Raw genomic sequence first — 25,386 nt, forward strand, 5'->3', positions numbered from 1 at the left:
CCATTCCCCCTGTGGTCGCACGCACGACTGCATTTCTATGCAGCACTGCTATGTGCAGATGCTCCCAATCCATAGTAAAACACCCCGCAAAAGGAAACTTGATCCAGTCTTGTAGATCATCTGACAAAGAAAAGGTCTTTGTGTTGATTGACTGGTGCTCCCAAATGCTGGTTTACTTGGAATACACTGCAGGGGGGGGGGATCATATGTACATGCAAAAATGCCAAGACGTGTCCATTGTGCAAAAATGTGCATCCCTACAATCACATGAAAATCCTTCCCTTGCCTTTGGGCACACGCACACAGCAGAGAAAGGGGAGTTAGAAGGAGCAGGATTAACCTGTGCCTGGGCTTGGCCTGCATGTCGTGTGGCTCTTGCAAGAAGCAGCCCTTTCCCCCTCGCTCCAAATTTCCAGGCCTCTCTCTGTGTGCTTGTCTGGCCTCGCTGTCGCTCCTTTCTTCGTTGGCATCAGCTATGCATATAGTTAAATAGGTTACTTCTCTGCTCCAGGCGTCCCTGCCTTTCCTTATTTTCCTAGTCAAATTGACCTACTTTGAGGTCAGTTTTGCTTGCTGTAATAATACTCCGGCACCTCTGGGGGGGGAGCCAGGGAGTCCGGGTGGCTTTGCTCATCTAACAGGTCCTCCGGTCAGCTTGGAGCAAGTTCGCTAATAGTTTCCGATCCGCGGCGTTTGCCCGGGCGGTTCGGGGGCTGCTGGGCCCAATCGGATACCGAGTCGGCAAGTAAATTGGAATGTGGCTCAGAGAGATCCCTGCTCCCCTTTGTCAGGAAGGATTAAAGAGCAAATCTCATTTGGAAGCCAGCATGCATCTCCCGAACCCCTTCTGCCTCCGCTAAGGCATTCGTTTTCTCAGCTGAGGCCTTAATTCAATCTCTGTAAAAAAGCTGCTTGGCTGTTTTTAAAATACACAGTCCTTCGGTGACAGTCCCTGTAGACGAGCGGAAATAATCACAGGACCCCTGTTGCAGACTGGACCCCGCAAAGGCCCCAATTGCCAGAATTAGCGGAGTCACTGCTCAGGTATCAGGAGAGGCCAAGCCAGGTAAGGGATGCCAGCCTCCAGGTTCGATCTGGGGAATCCCTCAGAATTGCAGCTCATCTCCAGACTGCTGAGATTTGTTCCCCCTGGGGAAAATGGATGCCTTGGAGTTTGGACTCCATTACACTGGATCGCACGCCAAATTAGAAGTCTGCACTCCTAAGCACTATACCAAACTGGCTCTCAGAGAGGGAAGGAGGAAGGGCCATTTGATTTTATGCCTTTGTTTTGGCTTCAGCCATAAGGCACTATTTTACAGGCCCTGTGAGACTTAGGTAGTTCCGTCAGGGCCTGGATCTCAGCAGGCAGCTGATTCTACCAGAATGGAGCCAAGACCAAAAACGCCCTGACTCTGGTCAAGGCCGGATATACTTCTTTTGGGTCAGGGACCACCAGGATGATGTTAGAAGCATTTTGAGAGCGTTAACTTCATTACAGCAACAAAAACTTTCAACCAGCGACAAGCTCAATTCCTGACCTTGGTTGCAAAAGCAAATTAGTTGGCTGTTGTCAAAGTAACTTTTAAAAATCGCGATGGGAGGGAGGATAATTCTAACTTTTAAATCACATTAGGTAGTGTTTCTATTTCCGTCAGCAGGAGCAAATCTATAAATGGGGATGATTAGTCTTTTAATCCTGTAACACGGTAGGCCTAAAGTTCCATTAAAAAAAATGGAATTAAAGCAGAACAAAGCCAGCTATTTAAAAACAAAACAAATGTCCATCTGTAAAGGCAGTCATGCCATGCTAATTCTGTTTGGAGAGGGTTGTAGTTCTAGCAAGGGGCCAGTAGGAGGAGCTGCTAGGCTTGCCCCAAATGGCTGCAGATCTTCTTTTTTCGCTGGGGGGCAGGGGTACGCCACCCAAATTGTGCCCCTTGCTAATGATGACCCCCAGAATGAAAAGCTGCATCCTACTCCGTGGCATGTTCAGCTGACCACAGATAACAGTATTTCCTGGGCCTATTCATGAAGGCGAGAGGGGAGGAATGGGGGCAATTAGCTAGGGGGGGGGATTCAACCAGGAGTGGGTGAACGAGTCCCTTTCTGCACATGCTCGCTTTGCATCTGTCGTTCCCATTCCTTTTGTTTGCTGATGCTTCCTGCTCATTCTGAGAATCAGTGTGCCGCCCTTTGAGTTGTGGAGTTTCCTGGAAGGAAGAAGCTCAACGGGGTCAGGGAGGAGGGAGGAGTGTCCATCTGTGGAAGTCTGTCTCATTCCAAACAGGGGGCAAAGACCTCTTACCCTGAATACGCAGCCTTTATCAGTGGCAAGGAGCCCTTAGGGCAGCCTTCCTCAACTCTTTCACCGTTGAGTAAATCCCTGAAACATTCTCCAGGCTATGAGAAATCTCAGAAGTGGTGCGATTGTACAGAATATGGTTCGGAAACGGAGCTGTGTCCATGCCCGCCTGAGGCCCCTTCCCTTCCCACCCCCTCCAGACCCATCACCAGTCATTTTGGGAGGGAGTGGGTGGCTCGACATGACTATATATGATCATATCACTCGATAAATGTTTAACAAATTTATAGATATAAATTCTATTGGGTGTTGTCATGGCTCCCCACCTTCTGTGTCCATTCATGTCCTTCTTGTCTGCAGTTTCCCCTGCTTGGTCAGGAGCTTCTTTTGTATCCTTAAGCATCTCCATGACACAAGGGTAACGCAAGAAGATTGCAGATCTGCTTCCTCTTTTTCTGGGATTAAAACAAAAAAAGGGGGGGGGGATGAGAATTGGAGGCTACCGAACATACCGAAATCCCGTCTCCAAACCCAAAATCTTGTGTTCTCCTTGCATTTAACATCAGTAATTTCCCCTTAATTATACAAGCCCGTATTTAAAATTCAAATTTGATTATGCGAGATAAATAAATACATGCATAAAATATCCCGCACGCCCGATGGTTTGATTGAGGGCGACGTTTCTCAGATACTTGAGAATGATTATTAAATTTGAATGCACAGGTATAATTAGTGGGTGGGGGAGGGGGCACCACTAAAACTTCCTCTTTCAGGAGTTGTTTTCTCTCCCAGCCCTCCTCTATATCAGGGGTAGTCAAACTGCGGCCCTCCAGATGTCCATGGACTACAATTCCCAGGAGCCCCTGCCAGCGAATGCTGGCAGGGGCTCCTGGGAATTGGAGTCCATGGACATCTGGAGGGCCGCAGTTTGACTACCCCTGATCTACATGGTGTGGGTATACACACACAGACATATAGAGAGAAAGCTCAACGAGAAGGTAGCGATAGAGAAATGGGCATGTGAGAAGAAGATGCAATTCAGTAAGGAGAAGCGAAGAGTTCTGTATCGGGGTCACAAAAGTGAGAAGCAGGCCTACTGGATGGTAGGGCAGTTGTTCGTGAACGAGATCTTGGGGCACTTGTGAATGGTAGGCTAAATATGAGAAGACAATGTGTTGCAGTGGTAATGATGTCAAATGTAGACTTATCCACAGAGGCAACACATCCAAATTGCAACATGTCACAGTCCTGCTGTTTACCGCATTGCTCAGACCCCACTTGGAGTCCTGTGTGCAGTTCTGGAGGCCTCACTTCAAAAAGGAGGCGGGCAGAATTGAGAAGGTTCAGAGGAGAGTGAGGAGGATGATCCAGGACCTGCCTGGAGACCATGCCCTGACCGTTTATGCACTAGAGGTTTCATGCTGGGTTGCAGGCTGGAGTTTTAGTCACGGCAGGTTGCCCCACTTCTTCCTGCACCCAAATGGGGGAGCATTTGGACCGATGCACCTCATCCGCCCCTGATTTCTGCTCCTGCACAGGAGCTGTGGCAATGAAGTTCCCAGTGTGTAAATGGTCCCTGTGAGGATAGGCTTGGGGAGAGCAGAGACATTAGCAGGGCATTTCAGTGAGCTCCCCCTCACTGGCAGTCTTCAAGCAAAGGTTGGATAAACACTTTTCTTGGATGCTTTAAGATGCTTTGGGCTGATCCTGCGTTGAGCAGGGGGTTGGACTAGATGGTCTGTATGGCCCCTTCCAACTCTAGGATTCTATGATTCTATGGTCTGTATGGCCCCTTCCAACTCTATGATTCTATGATTCTATGGCCTCTATGGCCCCTTCCAACTCTATGATTCTATGATTCTATGGCCTGTATGGCCCCTTCCAACTCTATGATTCTATGCTTTCCTTGGGTCCATCTTCTCTGCCCTCTGGAGACGAATGATAAAATTTGCTTAAAACCATAGAGTTTCGTTCAAAGACCAGAACATTGCCCCGGAAAGCAGGCCAGTAAACCTGGAAGCGTCAGTACATGCCCCCATTCAATCAAGTCCCATCTGGTGCCTGTTGGTCCTCATCTTCCTAACCTCTCCTTCTCCTCCTCTTTCCAGTTGCGTGCAAAGCGGGAACACCCGGAGAAACAGCCACCAGCGCAAGATCAACCAGCAGGAGGAAAGTTGCCAGAATCTGACGGACTTCACTCCGGCCCGAGTGCCCAGCAACCTGGACATCTTCACGGCCTACAACGAAACGCTGCAGTGCTCCCACGAGTGCGTGCGGACACCGGTGCCGGTCTACAGCGAGGAGACGCTCCTTCCTCCCGGGGATTACAAGACCTCCTTCAACGGGAATAGGTAAGGGACCGGGAGCTCTGTGTCTCCGAGTCCGGCCGATCGATTGGGTTTCATCGCCGAACGCACACGCAAAATGACGCACTTCCGATCCACATTGCGACCAAATTTCACTGCGCAGAATGGCCACGTCTGCTTGCGAGCGGTTGATGAAGTGGATTGAAATGGCATCCTTTCGTGTGGGTGAACTCGGCCTGAGAATGAGCTGGGTTTATACCGTGCCTCCCCCCTCTCCCCGGGAACGTTTTACGCGGCCTCCCCCAATCGTTGGGTCTGCCTGTACACGAGCAAGCAAAATTCAAGGAGCAGAAGGGCAGTGTCGTTCCTAAAGTTTACAGATCGCCGCCCTGTATTTTTACTACCATAGCATGGTTGAAGGTCACCGGGGTCATCTCTAGAGTCAACCTTGGCCAGTCCTTGTGTCAACCTTGGCCAGTCCTTGTGTGGACAGTTCTCGATCATCTTGTTGTATGTTTGTGGATTATGTGCAAAGTGTCGAGGGCTCTCCCCTGGCCCCTCCCCGGGTCTGGCATGGTTGGGAGACCACTTGGGCAATTAGGGTTGCCAACCACCAGGTAGGGCCTGGAGGTCTCCCAGAATGGCAACTGGTCTCCAGTCCCCCATGGAAGGAATGGGTGCTTTGGAGGGTAGACTCTGTGATATTTTACCCAGCAAAGGTCCCTTCCGTTCCAAGCACCACTCTACCCAGGCTCCGCCCCCAAATCCTCAGAAATTGACTAACCTGAACTTGGCAGCCCTATGAAAATGTCCTCCTAGCCGCTCCATGGCAATCAAATTTCCAAAAGACATGGCGGGCCTTCAAACAGAAGTAGGAGCGGTTGTGTGGGTGGTGAGAGACATCCTCCCTGGCCCTGGGGACCAGGTTCCCCTCCTCCTTTCCCTTCTCTCATGTATTTGAGACCTAGGCATCTGGCTTTCTATGGGATGATGGAGTGGCAGCAACGTTGGGAAACCCTTTCTCCAAAACTTGACCTGGGCTTTGGAGGAACTCTCACCTTGCTTAAACCTGCGTGGAAGATTCACTGACGACCGCTTTCTGTACTTGCTGAAGAGCTCCATGCCCACCTGACCCCCCTCCCCACCTGCATCTCACTCTAGAGGTTGGGTCCAGCCAGTCCAACTAGGCTCAGTTTCGCAAGTTGTTCCACGCGAGCGGAGAAGGCATGGTACAGACCCACAAACTCTCCCACATTCTGCCTTGCATCATGCTCTGTCGAGGGAGGACCAGAGAGGCGACCGGGTCAGGCTTTGAGCCATGGGTCTGTGTGTCTGTCGTCTCGATGGCCAACGTGTCCTATGATCGGCTGCTTCTTGATCCAGTCGCTTTTGTTCGCCATGATATACCAGTCTGCTTTCTGTAGGGCCAATTTGCATGCGGCTCCGAGGTTTTTGTTAGTCGTTGTGCATCCGTGCGTACGTGTGTGTTTAAATCATGATCCCCCTAGTTCAGGACAGCTGGTACTCCAGGGGCCAAGTAGATCCTCTCTGGAGCTCTCCCCTAGCCTGGATTTTGGCCCCCTTGGGTCCACCTTACAGTGGAGATTCCATGGGGGATGCCAGTCCCCAGTGGGACCTGAGGACCCCCCAGTTTTGCAACTTATCTCTATGCAGCAGAGATCAGTTCCCCTGAGGACAATGTCTACCTTGGTGGGTGGACTCCATAGCATTATCCTCCACTGAGGACGCACCCTGTCCCAAATCCTGCCCACTCCCAGCTCCATCCAAAAAGTCCCCAGGTCTTTCTGAACCCAGAACTGGCCATCCTAGCTGTGTTATTCTCTTCTTGAAGCACTAATGGTTGATCGTGCCAAGTACCCCTCAGAAAGCCTTCTGTCTTTCATAAAACAGTCCTGTTGGAGCTCTCTCAACCCCACCTCCCTCACAGGGAATCTGTCATGGGGAAAGGCAGGGAAGGCCATTATAAGCCGCTTTGAGACACCCTTGGGTAGTGAAAAGCGGGGTATATAACTCTTCTTCCATTGGCTTTCCCACGTCTGTCCCTTGACACCAGGAATTTTCCAGCTAGGAGCTGGCAACCCAAGGATCTTGTTGATGTAACGTGGAGTTCCTGGTTACTGCATTTCTAGGCAAGATTTCCCACACAGTCCAAAACTTGACTTTACTGATAGGGGAGTAGCAACTGTACCACAAACACCGTGATGTGATCAATTTGGTCCGAGGCTGCCTGTCCCCAGGGAGGGTAAGAGAAGAGTCCAGGGCCGATTCTGCACACACAGGATAATGCACTTTCAATGTGCTTTGGCATCTGGATTTTCCAGTGCAGAACAGGAAAATCTACTTCGAAAGTGCATTGAAAGTGCATTATCTATTGTGTGCAGACTAGGCCCTTGGTAGTTAAGTCTGCATGCTTTGGGGACTGCTGAGACCACTTTTCGCCCTGCAAAAATTTGGGAATACCTGGACAATTCTCACCGGTGAGCAGTGCAGTGATTTCTACCACCCAGATGGCCTGCCTGCAAGACAAAACGGACAAATCCCCCCCCCAAAAAAACCCTTGGCATAGCAAAGCTAGTGACTTGACCTTTGCTTTTGGCCCCAATTTTGGAACAAATCTGCCGGAGGAGAAAAAGGGACCATGATACTGCAGAGCCCCCCTCTCTGCTTCCCAACACACATGCAAAAACAACCGGGTCATCCAACCCTTCTGAAACCACGGTCTCTGGAAATCTGTCAGGTGTTGCCATGGCTGTTGGCTAGGCGCCATGTGGCATGGGCTTCCTGGAAGTGGGAGGCAGAGAATTGGCCAGGATTTTCAAACCATTTCATCGAATGTCCGTCCTTGTGATCTTCGACCATGAGCCCCAGCCAACCAATGCCGGGGTAGCCGTGGGGGTGGCGATTTGAAAGACACGTTTTCTTTGTGTGTCCCCGTCCTTTCTGTGACCTGTTGGCATTGCTGTTTTTTCCATGCTGGCGCCTTTCTCTGTCTTGTTCCATGGCAGGCGTGCATTGGCTGGACAGGGTTCACTGCTCATTTCCTTCCATTATGATTTTTGTCTTAAGGTGATGCTTTGCTGGGAATTATTGGTCTCCGCCCAACCCTTCCTGATAGAACCCCAGCCAAAATTAAGCTTTTTTGGCCAAGGAAAACACAGGGTGTAGCCTCTTGGTGAGGGTTACCGTCCTCCAGGTGAGCCCTCGCAATCTCCTGGGATTTCAGTTGATCTCTAGACCAGCCTTTCTCAGCCTTTTTACCCTTGAGAAACCCTCAAAATATTCTTGAGGCTTCGAGAAACCCCAGAAGTGGCGTGATTGTGCAGAATATGGTTGGGAAGCAGAGCTGTGTGGGCCCCTCTCCTTCCCACCCCCTACAGGCCTATCACTGGCCATTTTGGGAGGGCAGGAGGTCAACATAGCTATATCTTGTCATATCACACAATAAATGTAACCAATTAAAAAATATATTAAAATAAACTAACACTCATTCGGGCAACGCTTCCAGGGCTGTCAAGAAGCCCCCAAACCCTGGTTGATAGAACTGGCTGTGGACTATAGAGATCAATTCCCCTGGAGAAAATGGCAGCTTTGGAGGGTGGACTCTCTGGCCTTACATTACAAAAAGGTCTCTCCTGTCCCTAAACCAGCCCTAGGCTCCACCAGGCTCCACCTCCAAAACCTGCAGTTATTTTCCCATTCAGAGCTGGCAACTTGATGCTTAGTTGCAAAGCCCTTGGTGATATGGTTCCCAGCTGTAGGTTTGGGAATCCCTGGAGATTTGACATTGGAGACAGGTTTTGGGGGGAGCAGAACCTTGGTAGGGAGTAATGCCATACAGTCTACTCTTCTATAAACAAATAAACAAACACAAAACAAAGGTGCAATCCACGTAATCTGGAGGTCAACTGTAATGCCAGGAGATCTCCATCCTGCCTACTTCGAGGTTGGAAACCCACAATGGCCCTGTGGAGTCTCTCTCGTGTTTGCTTTGCCTGGGTCTCCAGCTCCAACATGAAAGCCCGAGCTGTCCAAAGCCAGAGCCAGTGAGGAATGAAACTCCTCCTTTTGTCCTGTATTCGAGACTTCCCGTTTGTCCTTTCCACACTAGTTCCATTAATTCTCCTGGGGGTGGGCTGGGGAGGGTTCCTTTGCGCCCTTTTCCAAGTCCTCGCGCGCAAAACCAATGAGTCCAAGCAAAGCATTATTTTAACCCTCTTGACCGCCCTCTCTCCAAATACGCAATGCGAAATGCTGTTTTTGGGCTGCAGGCCTACCCACCTAGGCAGGCTTGCTTCCTGTTTGTCACGTATGGGCCTGTGCAAGTCCATTTTTCTGCTCGCTGCAGACCCTCCTCTTCCGATCGGCATCTAATTCCTGTGGCCTTTGTGTCTGAGAAATGGTTTGAAATCTCCTGCTGACCGGCCGAAGCCTGTTTTACTTCCTGGGGACAGGGCAGATGCCATGTTCTATTTCCTGGTATGTACCTTCTCTTCAGCCTTTTATAATTTTTTTAAAAAAAATAACAATAAATCTGTTATTACACCTGCCTAGAGAGCACTTTTGTGCTGCAAGTTTGCCCTTGCATGCGCACCTGTGTATCGGAGCTTGGCTAGTGCTCGTAGGGTTGCCAGACTCCAAGTGGGGCCTGGAGGTCACTCGGAATGACAACTGATCTCTGGATAATGATTCCCCTGAACAAAATGGCTGCTTTTGGAGGTTGGACACAATGTTGTTGTAATCTGTGGAGGTCCGCCCCTTCTCCACGCCCCGCCTTCCTCAGGCTCCATCCTCAAATCTCCAGAACTTTCCTGACCTGGAGCTGGCAACCCTAAATAAGGGCCTGGCCTAGATCCCAGAGATGCAGCAGAGCATCCCTTCCTCTGAATGAGCTGATTTGTTTCTTTTAACACCCATGCTGATGATCCTGATCATACAAGGCACCCGTCTCTCGCGTCAGGGCTAGAATGGATTGCATAGTCCTTCAGTGCTTGACAGGCTAAGATTTCCCATTTGTTCGGTTCCGTTCTTTCTTGATGTTTCTTGGAGTTGATTAGAAGTGGAGATTGATAATTAGTAACATAATTAGCAATCAAAATGTCTCCTTTTGTGTCAAGAGGGAGGCCACCCCCTGAACATTCCAGTTTCTTTTCCATCGTCACAGGGAAGCTCTTCTCCCTTCTTCACAACCAACTTCCTCCCCTCACTCATCTCTCTTCTTCAGCAATATCATTTCATACTCCAGGGAGGGGAGGGAAGAGGGACATGCTTTAGCAAAAGAGCTAATCAGTCAATGTGGTGCAACAGCTCAAGAGATTGAATCTCTGAAGAAACAGCTACCAGCTATGGTGACTGAAGGGAACCTCCCCCATTCAGAAGAACTGGTTGGCCCCTATGTGAGACAGGGTTCTGGGCTGGATGGACCACTGGTCGGATCCAGCACAGCTCTTCTGATATTCTTAATCTCTTCTCTACCCAGTGGGCATGGTCCAGTTGAATCTCCAACCCAATCTCTAATGAAGGGATAAGAAAACTCATCTATCTTGTTAGATTGTTGTCAGGGTGGCAACAATATATGCAAAGCACATTGAGGACTAAATTTTTCTATAAATGCAGAGCACTGGTTTCATAGGGTCTATTGACACTGCTGGTGGCGTGGGCGGGGGGGGGGGGGGAAGCGTTAAGAAGCAATATGCCATGCCAATATCATGTTGGAAGTGATGTTGGCAAATTGGAGACATCGGAGGGAGGATGCCCTGGCTTTGGGGGGAAACTCTATGGTAGAATTTGCCTCTAACTATAGAGTTTGCTGCTAAACCAGAGTGTCATCCCTTCAATGACCCCCAACATGCCATAGGTACTCCCAGGTGATGTCAGCACTTCCCGTTAAAACTTCCAGTTTGGGGTAAGTTTGTGGGGGCAAGGTGCATCCAGAGAGCAGAGGATCCCCACCCAGATCAGGCAATTCTAGATTCAAAAGATCTTTTTTAGACTACAATCTATCACTACAATCTATCTTATCTGTTTTTAGTTCTTGGAAGGAAGGTTCTTATATAGAGCAAAGTGACTCTTAGTTATGGGCCCAGGTTGGTCACTAGCCACATCTATAAAATGGGCATAAAAGAGGTTGCTAAGCAACCAGAACAGTGTTTCCAGTGGAAACCTTGGTTTCTGTCAGAAAAAGGCAGGGGCAGGGATCTTTCCAGGGCCATTCTGAATTTTGAGGTAGAAGAAGCCTGGATTAGGTTGATCACCTTTTGTTTGGGTTTTTAGGTATAAAAATGACTTTTATGAAATAATGACTTCTAACCCCCCCATGGAGCTTCACTACAAGCACAATCTGAAAATTTGGCTGGCAAGAAGTTTGTCTCATCCCGCTGTTTGATTGAGCCATTCTAGATGTTGGGTCGTGTTTACAATTTCAATCATATTTTAATATATGATTTTTTAATCCACCCCAAGCTTTCGGAATGCATCACCCTGTGCGAATCTAAATAAATCAGTCTGACTTTTAAAAAGGATAAAGGTACTGGTATGTGAAATTGCCCTAAATAAATATTTCTAAGGCGGTTTGTACAGTTCAAATGCTATCAAATTGATGAGGATAATCCAGGGTATCAGAATCTAATAAAGTCACGGTCATGCTTGCTTCTTCGGAGAGAAATTAAAGGTGGGGGGAGGGGACATCCTGTCATCTGGAGGGTGCCGCAGTCTTGTGACAGGTGCTGCTGATTTTTAGGCATTTGTCAAAAAAGCATCTCTGAGGCAAAGTCGTTTTCCTGCCCAAATCTGCAGATGAACCGAGCAGTCACAAATCCCTTCTCTCATCATAATTTGCTGTAAATGAAAATTTCTAGCCTACATTAATGACACCTTGCTCCAAACTGCATGTTTAATGTGTTCAGTCAATGAGAACTGTGAAAAGAGAGGGGGGAAGAGATGGAGATGGATCAGCATAATCAGGAAAGGCCTCTGCTTCGATTTGTGGCCCGCCGCTGGCATCTCAGGGTGTGGTGGAGGGACGGGACAAAATGTCTTCCCTGCCCGTAGTAGTAAGAAATAGATAGTGGTATGAGTTGCTTTTGGTCCCTACTGGGTCTAAAAGCGGAGAATAAGTGAAGTGAACAATGAAGAAAGCTGAAGCCTGGCGAAGTGGGCAGGTTAAAGAAAGACAGGTCGGTGTGTGGAAAGGAGAGAAGGAAGCAGGAAAATAGAAGAGAACACGGGGATACCAAAAGAAGAGAGGAAATGGTAGGGGGAAGTAGGAAGTGACCTTGAATGATCCCCAGTTGTATGTACAGCAGCCTTTCTCGACTCTTTTACCGTTGAGAAACCCCAGAAATGTTCTCCAAGTTCTGGAGAAACCCCAGAAGTGGCGCGATGGTGCAGAATAAAGTTCGGAAGCAGAGTTGTGTACATGCTCACCCAGGGACCCTCCCCTTCCCACCCCCTCCAGATCCATCATTGGCCATTATGGGGGTGGGGGGGGGGAAAGTTGACATATATATATGAAGAATTCACTCCCACCCATTCAGGAAACCCTTCCAGGGTCATGAAAAAAGACCAGGATTTCATGAATCCCTTGTTGAGAAAGCCTGGTATATACAAAGTGCACATGTTTATGGGACGTAGCGGGTACAAGGCAACAGAAAATGGTGCAGAAGTCAACAGCTGAATTTGCTTAAGGGAGAAGTAAACCGGGTATATTCCACTTAAGCAAACCAGCGGAGGGAGTTTGATAGCCTCCCTAAGCCTACCCTATCTCAAGCACCCAGGTCAGGATCACGGGTTATACAAGAAGGACTCCTGCTAGCAACTTTTACAGGAGGGGAAATCCCGTCTGCCACTGGTCCCCATGTTCCCTCCCATTGCCTGCTCCTGACTCCTCTTCCTCTTCTGTACTGTAATTGCCACCTCCACCTTGTTCTGAAATCAACGAGTGGCCACCAAGAATGAACAAGCAAATTAAATTGCGGCCTCTGAGTGGCCAAGCATGCGGGAAATATTTTAGCTATCTCTCCCTTCCCTCCCCCCCAATAGCTGTTTTCAGTCCCCCCCACACCCCCTTTGAAGGTGGCCTTGCAGGCTGCCATGCTAGGGGGAAAAGCTATTAGAAATAACTCGGCATTTCACCGTAGGGTGGCCATGCCAGGTCTTAGCAAAGCATTCAAGCAAGTTAATTGGTCACTCTCAAATCCACCCCACCCCGTCGTAATGAATCACAGATCCACTCTAAATGAAATTTTCCGGCCTCCGCTAACGGTGACTTGCTCAGAATTGCCCATTTAACATTATGCCCAGTCACTGAGCAGTACAAAAAAAAGGTAATTAGATTAGAATAGAAAAGAGAATAAAAAGTTAACAGTCTGAGCTGCGGATCCACATGGCTGTTTCTTGGCCACTGGGATGAAACGTGAACTTATCAGAAGGGTTTGGTTAGCCTGAAGGCTAGCGTGGAGTGAAAGGCAATTATTATGGGTCCTCAGCTTGAACCTTCTCCTCTCTGATGGGATGCTTCTTTGGATAATCTCCCTCTAGTCTTGGGGGATTTCCTCCAATTATATTTCGTTCTGTTTTCCTTCCACCAAGGAAATCCACAGAAGCAGGTGGCAGCAAGCCACCTCTGGAAGTCTCTTGCCTTGAAACCTCAAAGGGGCGGCCATAATTCAGCTGTGGCTTGATGGCAGAACCCAAAAACTAAACCCTCCCTCTCTTTAAGCCAACCAGAGGTCTTTCCTCGAGGTGTCCTCTGACTTTAGGTATGATTTTGCCAAGCTGCAAAAATCTGCCAAGGGAGTACGTTGGACCTGTTTGCAAATCCATGAAAATTGACAAGTCCCTCTTGGCATTTAAGAGCTACATTACAGGCATCACCAATTCCATAGGTTATGACTGGATAGGTCTATTGTCCTGAAACACTAATGAAGGCCTCAGCAAATGAAGCTCCCTTGGAACATTGCCCTCGGTGGAAAATCTATAGGCCATCTGTTGAGGAGCCATTAGGACATTGATCAAATATCCCACCCTGGAGACCAAATTTCTGATTAATCTGAAATAAAAAAAAAAACAAATACAATTCCTGATTGGGAAATGCTCACTCCCAAGTCCTGCCAACCCTCTCCCTCACCTCTGGTGCATTTATTTATTTTCATTACATTCCCTTTTCCCCACCTCAAAAAAGATGCATGCCAAGTCTATAGACGCGCTGCACGAAATCTATAACATTGCCGTGTGGGGAAGATTAGCCCTTTAATAATATTTAAAGCATTGATATGGGATTGCATGTTATGCCTCGGGGCAAATCAGCGTGACAGAGGGAGAGAAAGAGAGACAGCGGGAGAGATGAAGAGGCGGAATATTTTTGCAGGTGTTACCCAAACGTGTCGAAATGGGGGTGTGGGTGGCGTTTCAACCCTTGCTGAAAATGTTCCGGAAGAACAGTCATTCCCTCTGAGGAAGCATAGAGTGAGCCCTCCTTTTGCTCCTCGAAGAGGGACATGGGGGAATGGACTGTTGGAAGATGCAAGCTGTGTAGCGCATGTGTTCCGCCCCTCTTTGCAAATTTAAGCTCTGCCACCATGCATGTCCTCCCCTGATGTATGTATTTGGGGTGACAAGGAAGGGGAGCACACAAGAGCCAAGTTGAGTTCGGAGGGCCTTCCGTGATGAATTTCTCCTTGGGCTCCCATCCTGGGGTCTGATCCTCTTCCCTCTTTGGCTCAGAAGATGTGGAATGAGGTCACCGAAGATTCCACCAGGCGCATCAAGGGCTGACCTAGTTTGCAAATTGAGGCCGTGCACAGGGGGGGGGGGGAAAGAAAACATACAGGCATAATAATACATCTGCAGCTGGAGACTTTGTCTCTGTGTCATTGCTAGCAAGGCATTCCCGGATAGGGATCGCACGGGAGGGAGGTGGGGGTGCGGTCTGTCCGTTATAGGCCGCCGGATTGGACGACAATGGTCTCAAGGGGTGCCTTGCAGTGCCCACGTTGTAGAGCGCCAGAAGTAACCTAGCACAGAGGCAATCTGAGTCTACCGGGGGAGCATCCAGAGGTAGCTGGTGCACTGGCCGCATTCTGCCTGACGCCAGCAAACACATTTTTGGATTAAGAGCTAATGAGTCACAGTCAAATGGCTCCTCTCATCTCGGACAGGGGTGGGGGAGGCCGGAGCACAGTGCGTACCAGCTGTGGGGCCAGAGATTAAGCATCAGGAAGAATGCAGTTAATTAAGATTTCACAGCAGCTCAGGGGCCGGAGGGACCAGGGACCATAGCAACCAAATAGCTTGTGGGCAGCGCTGGGCTTTAGAGCCATGGTTTTCCATCCATGGTGCCAGGGAATCCTAAGCCTTCTTGGAAGCTTCCCTCAGTGAAGAGATCAGCAGTGGCCAATGAGCTACCCGGAAAGACAGATGGCCCATCACCATTCATCTTTCCCTGCAGTCTCTTTGCCTTGTGCCAGCTTGATGTAGTGGTTAGGAGTGCGGACTTCTAATCTGGTGAGCCGGGTTTGATGCCCTGCTTCTCCTCCACACGCAACCAGTACTACGACTACTATATGCAACCAGCTGAGTGACCTTGGGCTTGCCACAGCACTGATAAAGCTGTTCTGACCGAGCAGTGATATCAGGGCTCTCTCAGCCTCACCCACCTCACAGGGTGTCTGTTGTGGGGAGAGCAAAGGAAAGGAGATTGTAAGCCACTTTGACTCCTTTCAGTAGAGAAAAGCGGCAGATAAGAACCAACTCTTCCTCTTCTCTCTCAGCCTCACTTCCCTCACAGAATCTCTTGTGATACCACATAGTTTAGTGGCCGATACTCAGATAGACAGTTGGCCATTTGACCAGTAAGGAAAAAGAGATTTGGGCAATAAATTGTTCATCGTCAACTGGCGTAGGCGATTTTCAAGACAAAGTTAACTTCAACGTGAAGTGTAGTGCACTGAAGATGTAGATGATTCAGAACAGTTTTGACAGAGATATAAAAATAAAACCCAAACAAAGAAAGCAAAGGAATGGTGGCAATTATTTTTTTTAAAAGAGTCAGTTTATAAAGGCAGCCATGCTAAGAAGTAGAATAAGAGATAGCTTTTATAATAGTAGTAGTAGAAGAAGGAGTTGGTTCTTATATGCCGCTTTTCTCTCCCCAAAGGAGGCTCAAAGCAGCTTACAGTCGCCTTCCCTTTCCTCTCCCCATAACAGATAACCTGTGAGGTGGGTGAGGCTGAGAGAGCTCTGATATTACTGAAGAACAGCTGGTTCTTATATGCCGCTTTTCTCTCCCCGAAGGAGTCTCCAAGCAGCTTACATTCATCTTCCCTTTCCTCTCCCCACAACAGACACCCTGTGAGGGAGGTGAGGCTGAGAGAGCCCTGATATCACTGCTCGGTCAGAACAGCTTTATCAGTACTGTGGCGAGCCCAAGGTCACCCAATTGGCTGCATGTGGAAGAACACAGAATTGAACCTGGCTCGACAGATAAGAAGTCCGCACTCCTAACCACTCCACCAAGCCGGCTCTCTAGCATTTGTAGTAATTGACAGTCCAGTCAACCCCCAATGAAAGGCTGTAATTCTCATTAGTGTTCAGGCACTCCTTTGGAATGACTAAAGGAAGATTTCACCTGGGCGCTGCTCCTTCCACCAACTGAGTCGGAATTTTTACACACTGGAATTTGCATTCCTTTGTGCCCGGTGCATAGCATGCTTCCCCCCCCCTTCCCGTCACCCTGCCAAAGCAGGACCGGGGCACATGAGAAAAGGAAGGAGCCCTGAAATGCAGAAGCTGAGAAGCCATCACCATTCGCAGGATAGGCTAGAGGGGGGGTGGTGGTCAGAGGGGGTGGTCGGGGAAACCCTTTGATTTCAGTCCGATGGTTCTTTTCTTTGGCACGGACACCAATTAACTTAAAAATGTAATTAAGGCTTAGCTGTAACACGGGCTGCTTATCTCCAGCCTGTCAGCTAATCCTCCGCAAGATGTACGTCTAATGATGATTTACTGTTTTGCTAATACACAACCTTGCCTCCTTTAATTTAAATTAAATGTGAAGCATTCAGAGCATCACTAAAGACCCTGCCTTGCCCAGATTCACACACAGGCAGTGGGCTTGGAGGCCGGGCATTGGGGAGGCAGGTCCGGTCCCTGTGCGCTTCCCTCTAGTGCGACGGAGGCGTTATACCACTGTCAGAGAGTTCGTGGCCCCTGAAACATCACGCTGTTCAGGGCTCATGCGTGATGAAGACCACATGTCTCTGCCAGTTTGTAAAATGAACATTGCAGCTTCGTGAGGCTTCAGTTTGCCTTGGAGCTATGCAGGGAAAGAAGGGGTTTGACCACTGAAGCATCACTTAGATGGAATCATAGAGTTAGAAGGGGCCAGATAGGCCACCTAGTCCCACCCCCTGCTCAGTGCAGGATCAGCTTGAAGCATGTATAGAATCATAGAGTTGGAAGGGGCCAGACAGGCCACCTAATCCAACCCTCTGCTCAATGCAGGATCAGCCTAAAACAGGGGTGGCCATACTGTGGCTCTCCAGATGTCCACGGGCTACAATTCCCATGAGCCCCTGCCAGTTTTCTTTGGTCTAACATTCAGGACTCCACGATCTGTCAATCTATCAGTCTACCATCTCTCTATCACTTCACTCCATCCACCAAACATCCATCCTTCATCTAACTTCTGCGGAACAGCCAGTTTTCCACACTGGCCTGTTGGGGTTCTCCACCCCAGGTCCAAAGCACAACAACCAATAGGGCAAGAACCTTCCAGCTCAGAGGTGGGGTTACATGGAAGGGAGACTTCACCGTCTCTCAGTGTCTTCCGTTCCAGCTTACAGGGGGGTGTGATGAGCCACTGTCTGGGACTCACTTGAGAGCATGGGAGACAAGCTCCTTAACCCACACACTGGCCCAGCATGGACCAGGGCAAGTCTCAGCTGGCTGAATGCACACCGATGTGAATGAAAGAATTCTGTGGAGGGACACTTGTGGATACTAGCAGATTCCTCCTTGACCAGTATTCCATAGAGGAGGGTGGAATGCACCCTTCTGTTCAGAGATAAATCATGCAATCCTCTTCGTGAAGTTTCTCTGCTGCACCCAGCATGGCGATGTGCGTTTTGTTGGGATCGATTGCTTTTTCTTGGTTTTTATTTTAATTTTTTTTCAATAAGCCAGGCATGTAAAATGTTTAACTGCCCCTTGTCCCGAGCTGAACAGAAATCTCCAGGAGATCCAAGTAGGAAAACCTCGGTGTGTAAACCAAAAAGGAGTTGATGGGGGTTTATTTTTTGTTAGGCCACAAAGACTAGCCTAGCCATTGGCAGAATGGACGGTCAAGAGTACCTTTTCTGGCTTCACGGCCACAAGTGCGTCAAACTCCCTGCTAACAGTTGTAACCCTCGCAAGCAAAGAAAGTGTTTTTAAGAAGGACATCTCCGCATTACGTCTTTGTCGTTTCCCTTTATAATTTAAATGCCGCTGAAAGCAACAAGAGAACGAAATACCTGTTTCTGACTTTTTTTCTTTGGCGTCTGTTCTTTTATTTTATTTTTTTATTGACATAACGTTTCAAAGAAAGAAAACACCCTCCCCCATATAAACAGCCCCTCTATGCAATGACCCTAAAAATGCATGACTGAGATATTTAAAGCAAAAAAAAAAAAACAGATTCTGATGACATGTTACTGACGGTATTCCCCCCCCCTCTTTTGTCCTAAACAGGATTCCACTGGTGAACCTGTAAAAAAAAAAAAGAAAATTAAAAATCATGGGTTATCCGTACCTACTTTTAGTGTTTACTGATGGAAGACTCAAAGGGCAGCCAAATATATTTTTATATCTGAAGAAGAAGGGATTTGCCCCTACAAGCGACTGCATTTTCAAAGAGTGCATTATTTTTCGCGGGAGAAGGGCGGGGACGGCGTGGGCGGGGACGGGGACAGGACAAATCAACATGCAAGTCGAAACGAGAGGAAAGACGAAAGGATCAACACCGGCTGGAGCTGCTGCAGACGTCTGGGTCACGTGGAACTGTGATTGTTTTTTCTGAACCTTTGCCAATAATACCATTATGTGCCATGAACCTGGGGGAAAGACTTCTCGAGGAACCGAAACCGAAAATAAGTGGATTTCACGTTAAAAAAAACCGAAACCAGGGGTAGGGGGATATCTCTTCTAATAAAGTCAGTATTTCTGGTTACTATACATATATATAAAATTATAGATATATATATATATATAAACACACAAACATTTTTTGTACGGTAGCAGATTTTTGAAAATCTTAAATGTTCCGTTCTTTTTTTAAAAAAACAACAACAACAACAACAAAGACGTGGGTGATGCACATGATTTCATGAACACGCTTAGTGTGGATTTCAAGTAAATGGAGGCTTTCCATTTCAGGAATTAGTTGTCGCACACACACACACGCACACACGCACACGCATTTAGATATCCATCTCCACTAGGGAATCGAGTTAGACGTGTCGGAGAGTTTGGGACGGGGCCTAATGACCTCGACAGCTGGTGTCGATCTAGTGCGCCATGATGAGTCTGATGGGAATATGACGGAGTTATGGTTCAGATGGCCACAGTTCTCCCGACGTTCTTTCAGATTGAATTCTGGGGGTCCATGGAGACTGAGCAGGGGCTCCTTGGTGAGAAACCGGTTGCGGACAAGCTGTGTCATCACTGCCAATCTTCCCCTGCAATCCGCGAGTTCTAGGATGCGCCCCAAGCCCTCCTGTTGTATTGTGTAGGGAGTGAGGAGGCACAGCCCTGCAGGAGAAATTTAGGGGGAAAAAGTCTCATTTACTTCCTGGATCATACAGGAAGTGACAAAAGTAGTCCTAGGAATTACTGGAAACTCTATGGTAAAACTGGGGTTGCTGGGTCCACTGGTCTGGGTGGAATTTCCCCCTTTCCGGGTGCTTCTCACTTCCTCCAAATGCACTTCGCAAACTGCATTTAAGTACAACATGCTGACATCACCCAGAAGAGATGTCAGCACATTGAGGGAGTGACACTTTGGTTTCCGGGGACAAAACTCTATGGTTTGAAGTGAACTCTACCATAGAGTTTTGCCCAAAAGCCAGAGTGCCTCCCTCGATCTCTCTGACATGCTGAAATCCCTTATGGGTGATGTCAGGACATTACGTTGCTCCCAGAAAACACCCCACTCCGTTGACAGCACTGATGGACCTGGGAACTCAAAGTCAAGACATAGCATAGTGTCTGGTGGTTCCTAGAGCTGACCTTTCTCACTTCCTGTATGAATCTGCAATAAGTACATGTGGCTGCATTTTTTTTCTTTTTTCTCCTGTTGCTGCTCCGAATGGCGGCGGGAAATGGCACCTGGGGGCAGGGAATCTCCTGCCACCACCAGGGTCCTAGCAGCTCTAGTTCCTTGCTGAGGCTCTCTCTACCAAAGCATTGGAGTAGCCTTTTAATTTACAGGTCCCCTGGCATCCAGGAGATACTAGAGCCAAACCTCCGCTGCTCTTCCAGCTCAGCTGGAACCGCTTGGCACAAAACATGCCCGATGCCAATGGAGGGCACCAGCTCACCTTACATTGGCAGTCCAGAGGGAGGTAACATGTGACCTATCTGAGCCAAGTGCAGGGATTCCGCTCTGGCCATTGATCTGCATTCCCTACCACCGCTCAGTGGTGGTGTGAGGACAAGGGAGTGACTTAGGGTGTGCTAGGTTTCACCTGAGACTCTATGGTTTTTACCATAGAGTTTTGGGTGACTCCTAGAGCATCCTGGTATTTGGTGATGTCAATTTTAGTGACTAGGTCAGAATTGCTGTCATGGGGCATTGTTGATGAGGTCCTGCTCCCCACCCCATCCCACTCCCCAAGGGCTGACGATCTTAAGGCATCCTTCAGGTACCCAAAGGGGTTTCAAGAGATGGAACCTCCGGATTTCTTTTTGTAACTAGAAGCCCTTGCTTTCCAAATGCCACCTTACAGCCCAAACGTGAAGCCAGCAGCTTCAGAAACTGGTTTCTGGCTTCCTGAGCTGGAAACTGTAGCTGAGGATTTACACACGGCCGCTCTTGAACCCCGCCTAGCAGTGACTCAAGAGAAGAATCTGCCCCATTACAGTTTCCGATTCTATAGGAAATAAAGGAGCTTCCAAATTTAGACGACACCCAAAAGGGAAGCACTGCCAGCATCGGCACAATTAGGGCCATTCAAAAACCAACCAGCCAACCAAAACCAAAAAAAGCTTTCCCATTTCCACCCAGCTGCTGTAACCGAGAAAAGAGACGGAGAAGCCATTGGAGAGGGGAGGAGGGGTGTCAGCTTTAAACTGTCCAGTGTCCAAAGTCCTGGGAGCTCCAGCGAGCTCCAGCGGACAACCATGCCCTTTTCCATTCGTTGAAGGGTGGAAAGGAGAGGTGCAACCTTCTGTGGCAGTCTGAGAGATATGTGCAACATTTCCCCCAAGTGCATTGGAGACAATCTACTTTGCCATGTTCAAACTGATTTCTGTTTGGCGGTTTCTGCAGCTCAAGGGATTCTGGGAGTTGTATAACTGTGCAAGAGTTGGGGGCCATGACCAGAGAATATCAAGACTCCTCCCCCTTTACCGTTCCCAAAATTCTTTGGAGGATTCCAAGACAGGTGAACTTGCTCATTTAAAAAAAAAATTGTTTGTGGTGATATGTCCTTATTCCCCTTCCAAAATGCGTTTCTTTCAGGTTTTTGTTGGGGGAACACATCCAGATGGAAGTCCGTTCTGAGCAGCTTCCTTCCCAGAATTCTTTTCAGTGCCAGCATATGAAAAACCCCATCCCCCACCCCGACTACCACCCCACACCATTGCATTAGGGCTCGGTAGGACTCCCCATGCTCACACAAAACCCTCCGCCCCCTTTTAAGACCAGCCCGAAGACCCCATAGGAGTACCAAAGATTTCCAGATGCAATTTGCTTCAGCAGAAATATCCAAGCAGGATATGTTTGGGGTCAATAGCAAAAAGATCAATTTTACTGACACCCTCCTTTTTTCTTTTTTTTTGTTTTGTTAAGACTCTTCCAATATTCGGCGCGAGTTGTGTGTTTTGTAAGACGCCCTCCATTTTGATGCCCCTGTGGGCATCTGTTCATATCTCTGTCTAGTGGCTGATCATGAGGGAGACCAGGAGCCACCAAAGCTAGAACAGGAGCTGGGTTTGCCTGCCCTGCACAGGGAGCTGGCTCTGAAGGCCAAATCAAAATCCTGCCCAGGTGACTCTTCCCACCTAGATGGTAGGGTTATGAAAACCAGTTTGCTGGGATTGCTCTCATCTTCCTGGGCTTTCTCACCTTCCCTCTGGCAATTTCCACACAAATACACTTGAAGCTGCTTTATACTGAGCAAACCCTTCCTCTAGGGTGCTATTGCCAACTCTGGTTGGCAGCCGCTCTCCAAGGTCTCTGGTGGAAGGGTTTCGCTTTGCCTGCTACCTGATCCTTTTCACGGAAGGGGCTGAGAATGGAACCCGGGGTCTTCTGGGGGGCCAAGCAGATGCTCTACCACTAAGCCACGGCCCCTTACCCTCTCAGGCTTGGTCCTGAGGTGCTTCATCTTCCAGTCCTTCTGTCTACCAGCATGTCAAGCAGCCCATGGCCCAGCACCATGGACATGGGAAGCAACACGCCACCAGTCCAACCAAGGGAAATGATAGGGATAGCCCTTTCCCTTGCAATCCAAAGGAAGTGAGCAAAGTCGTGACTTGCTCCTTACCCAAAGACAATGGGCTTCCTTCCCCTGTACTACGAGGATGTTTGGCAGGATAACTTCCTCCCGTTGTGCAGAAGCATGGCCCCTTCATCCACAGTCCAAAAGGGAGGGGTCAACATGCATTTGGTCTTCCATGTTTTCAGACGATGCGTCCCCAGAGTCACGCCTGGTTGTGTGCCACGACATTTGCCCAGGCTCCATTGAATGGTGGCTTTCGATACAGACGGAAACAAGGGGATCCTCTTCAGGACCCGTTAGCCGTTGTGTATGTGGCCTGCTTCTATGCTGCTAGAGCTGAATCCCAGGAAGAGGCCGTCTACCACGACCATGTTGTCATCATTATGTTTTTATTCCATCCTTCCAGTTGTGAGCTTGGGCAGCCAAACATTCGCTTCCTTTCCCTGAAGGTCCACCTTGGAGGCCTTTGTGAGGACAGGAAGGCAGGGTGGAGCTTTTATAAAGTAGAAATAATAAATGGACTCCGTCCACATGATAACCCTGCGAGATAGCGGCCAGCCTAAGGTCATCCATTGAGTTTTATGGCTGGACAGATGCCCCCAACCATGTCTTCCTCATTGGAAGGTGCTGACTGTACTGTGCGTTGGCTGTTCCATGGATGGAGCTGATTCAGAGAGGGACCAGGTGCCCCCATCACCAGCTCCCAGTAGTTTCCAGGGTTTAGCCAGTTGTGGTTGGCAACTCTGTTAAGTGCTAAAGAAACTCATGCATTGAGGGGGGGAGGGACATAGTACTTCTTTGTGAGTGACCCTCCCCCATGCCCTTTATTTGCAAAAAAGACAACAACCCTGTTTTGTGAAAACATTAAAATGACGTATTCCCAAATCTTCACAAACTCTGTTAGCCCTCCTATGTCGTTGGCTCAGTCCAATTCCTGTACATCAGAATTTTTCCAACCACGGTACCCAAAGGCCCCTCAGTGGTACCGTGGCATGGGTTTTTTCAAAATGGTGGTTGAGGACGGCCTTCCCACCCTGTGCCTGCCATTTCCAGTTCGAAGCGAAGAGGAAATTGTCATTAAACAATTGTAAGAAAAAAAAAATTCTACCCTTATTTGGGCAGGTTGACCCACCCACTCCCAAAGTGACCAATGAGGGGCCTGAAGGAGGCAGGAAGGGGAGGGGCTCCAACCATCTAAACCTTTGCTACCCGAGGTGCCTCTCACTTCCGGGGGGCAGGGCAAGGAGGCGGGACCAGCTGACATCACTTCCGGGTACCTCAAACATTTCAGCGGTACCGCCACGGTCAAAAGGTTGAAGATGTCCGCTGTGCCCAGTAGCTTCAAAAGGAAGGAGAAGTTAGCACCGACATTGAAGCTCAGATAGCCATAGCCAGGGTCAATGCAAAGCAGGAACAAAGAGAAAATTTCCAACTGAGGCTGGCCAAAACAGAGTTGCCAACCTCCAGCTGGGCACTGAAGATCCCCTGGAATTCTAATAGATCTCCGAGCTGAAGAGATCTGTTCCCCTGGAAAAAATGGCAGCTTTGGAGGGTGGCCTCCGTGTCACTGAACCCCCCAGAAGACCCCCCCCTTCCCAAACTCCACCAGCCCGGAAATCCCCCCTTATATTGCCAAGGATTCCCCAACCGGTTGTCTGTAACCTTTGGCCAAAAAGGAAAACAAAGCGGGCCCGATCCAGCCCACAATGACGCTACCAACTCTTTGTGGCAGAGCGGCCCCTTGCAACCTAAGCAACACAGCCTCTCCTCCTCTCTCCTTTCCGCTATTTATTACTCTTTTCCGAAGGGAGCAGTTAAACCAAAATTTGCACGCTGATCGATGTGATATTTCGGGGTGGCTACTTTGGTGTAATCTGTCCTCTCACTATAACCCTCCCCCCTTCCATTTTTTAAACCGGTGTGAACCGTGCAGGCCACAAGGGGGGTGCTTTCCCCACTTGCCGTTGCAGAGTTCTTGTGCTTTTGGTTTTCACTCTGATCCCCTGACCTGGCCGCGGGCTGTGTGAAGACCTCGTTTCCAACCCCCCCCCCCCCCCCATTGTACTTTCTCCCCTGGATTTTCTACTTCTTTGTACCTGTCGGCTGCACTGTGTAGTTCTTGTGGGTATTTCCAATGTATTCCTCATGGAAGTTTGAACATCATAAAGATATTATTATATAAAGTTTCCAATCCCTCATTCCAACACGGTTTTGAATCTCGGGACGTGCCAAACGCTGCGTTTGCGGAGGGCAGACAGGCTGGACTGCAGCCGAAGAGCTGGAATCAAGTCCAGTCACACCATACGGACCAGCAAGATTTGGTGGGTGTTTATTTATTTATCTTGAGGTTGATATGCTTCCCTGACTTCGGAAACTCCATCGAGCTAGATTTGAGTCCCGTCACACCCTAGAGACAAACAAGATTGGTCTCTGAGGGACCACCCGTCTAGGTACATCCCCTGGAGAGTGTTGCAATAGGCCAATACCAACTGGCTGCATTTCTCCGGCCTCAAGGCAGTATGCTTGGCCTTGAGCAGTAATTAAGAATCAGTCCACACCAGCAAAATGATATGGTGTCTTGGGATGGGTGGATGGGGTCTGCCCAGTAAAGAATCCATCTATTTGAGAATCTCTGCTTCTCCATTGGGGGAAAGGGGGAAGCTAGATTTCTATACCTTATCAGGTGGAGATCCTCAAACCATGTGAGCAGTAAAAGTCCAAAAATTTAAAGGCTCAGGATTTCCCTGAGGTTACAATACATGGGCATTGTTCCCCCTCCTCCTTGGCCGACATGCAGATTTCTTAATTGGCCTAATATATATTCTCTTCAAATTTATTATTTATTGATTGGCTTCATTTCTATCCCACTTTTCTCTCCCATCTGTCGAGTGAGGATTTTGCTCGGGCAGCCCTGCTTCAAACGCACGTTCGGAGGAATTCTGACGCTTTCTCCGAAATTTATTGATGTTTCCCCAGCGAGGAAAATAGGTACGGAACGGAACATGTTGGATGCATCCAAAGGGATGCTTGAAAGGCCTTGAGAACAAACCTCCCTGAC

At 48.7% G+C, this 25,386-nt stretch overlaps 1 protein-coding gene across 2 annotated transcripts in view; it reads left to right on the top strand.

Annotated features, from left to right (window-relative positions):
- AJAP1 (adherens junctions associated protein 1) overlaps positions 1 to 24,511 on the top strand; it is a 91,143-nt gene extending 66,632 nt beyond the window's left edge. The window contains exons 4-6 of one of the 2 annotated variants that reach the window (XM_077311928.1): positions 4,414 to 4,656; positions 8,978 to 9,108; positions 18,358 to 24,511. In XM_077311928.1, coding sequence (XP_077168043.1) covers positions 4,414 to 4,656; positions 8,978 to 9,050 — 316 coding nt within the window. In that variant the 3' untranslated portion in view covers positions 9,051 to 9,108; positions 18,358 to 24,511. The remainder of the gene's footprint in view (positions 1 to 4,413; positions 4,657 to 8,977; positions 9,109 to 18,357) is intronic. The other variant, XM_077311929.1, reaches the window with a different exon arrangement.
- The last annotated feature ends 875 nt before the right edge of the window (positions 24,512 to 25,386 follow it).

Source organism: Paroedura picta, chromosome 15 (assembly GCF_049243985.1).
Source record: "Paroedura picta isolate Pp20150507F chromosome 15, Ppicta_v3.0, whole genome shotgun sequence".
NCBI lineage: Eukaryota > Metazoa > Chordata > Lepidosauria > Squamata > Gekkonidae > Paroedura > Paroedura picta.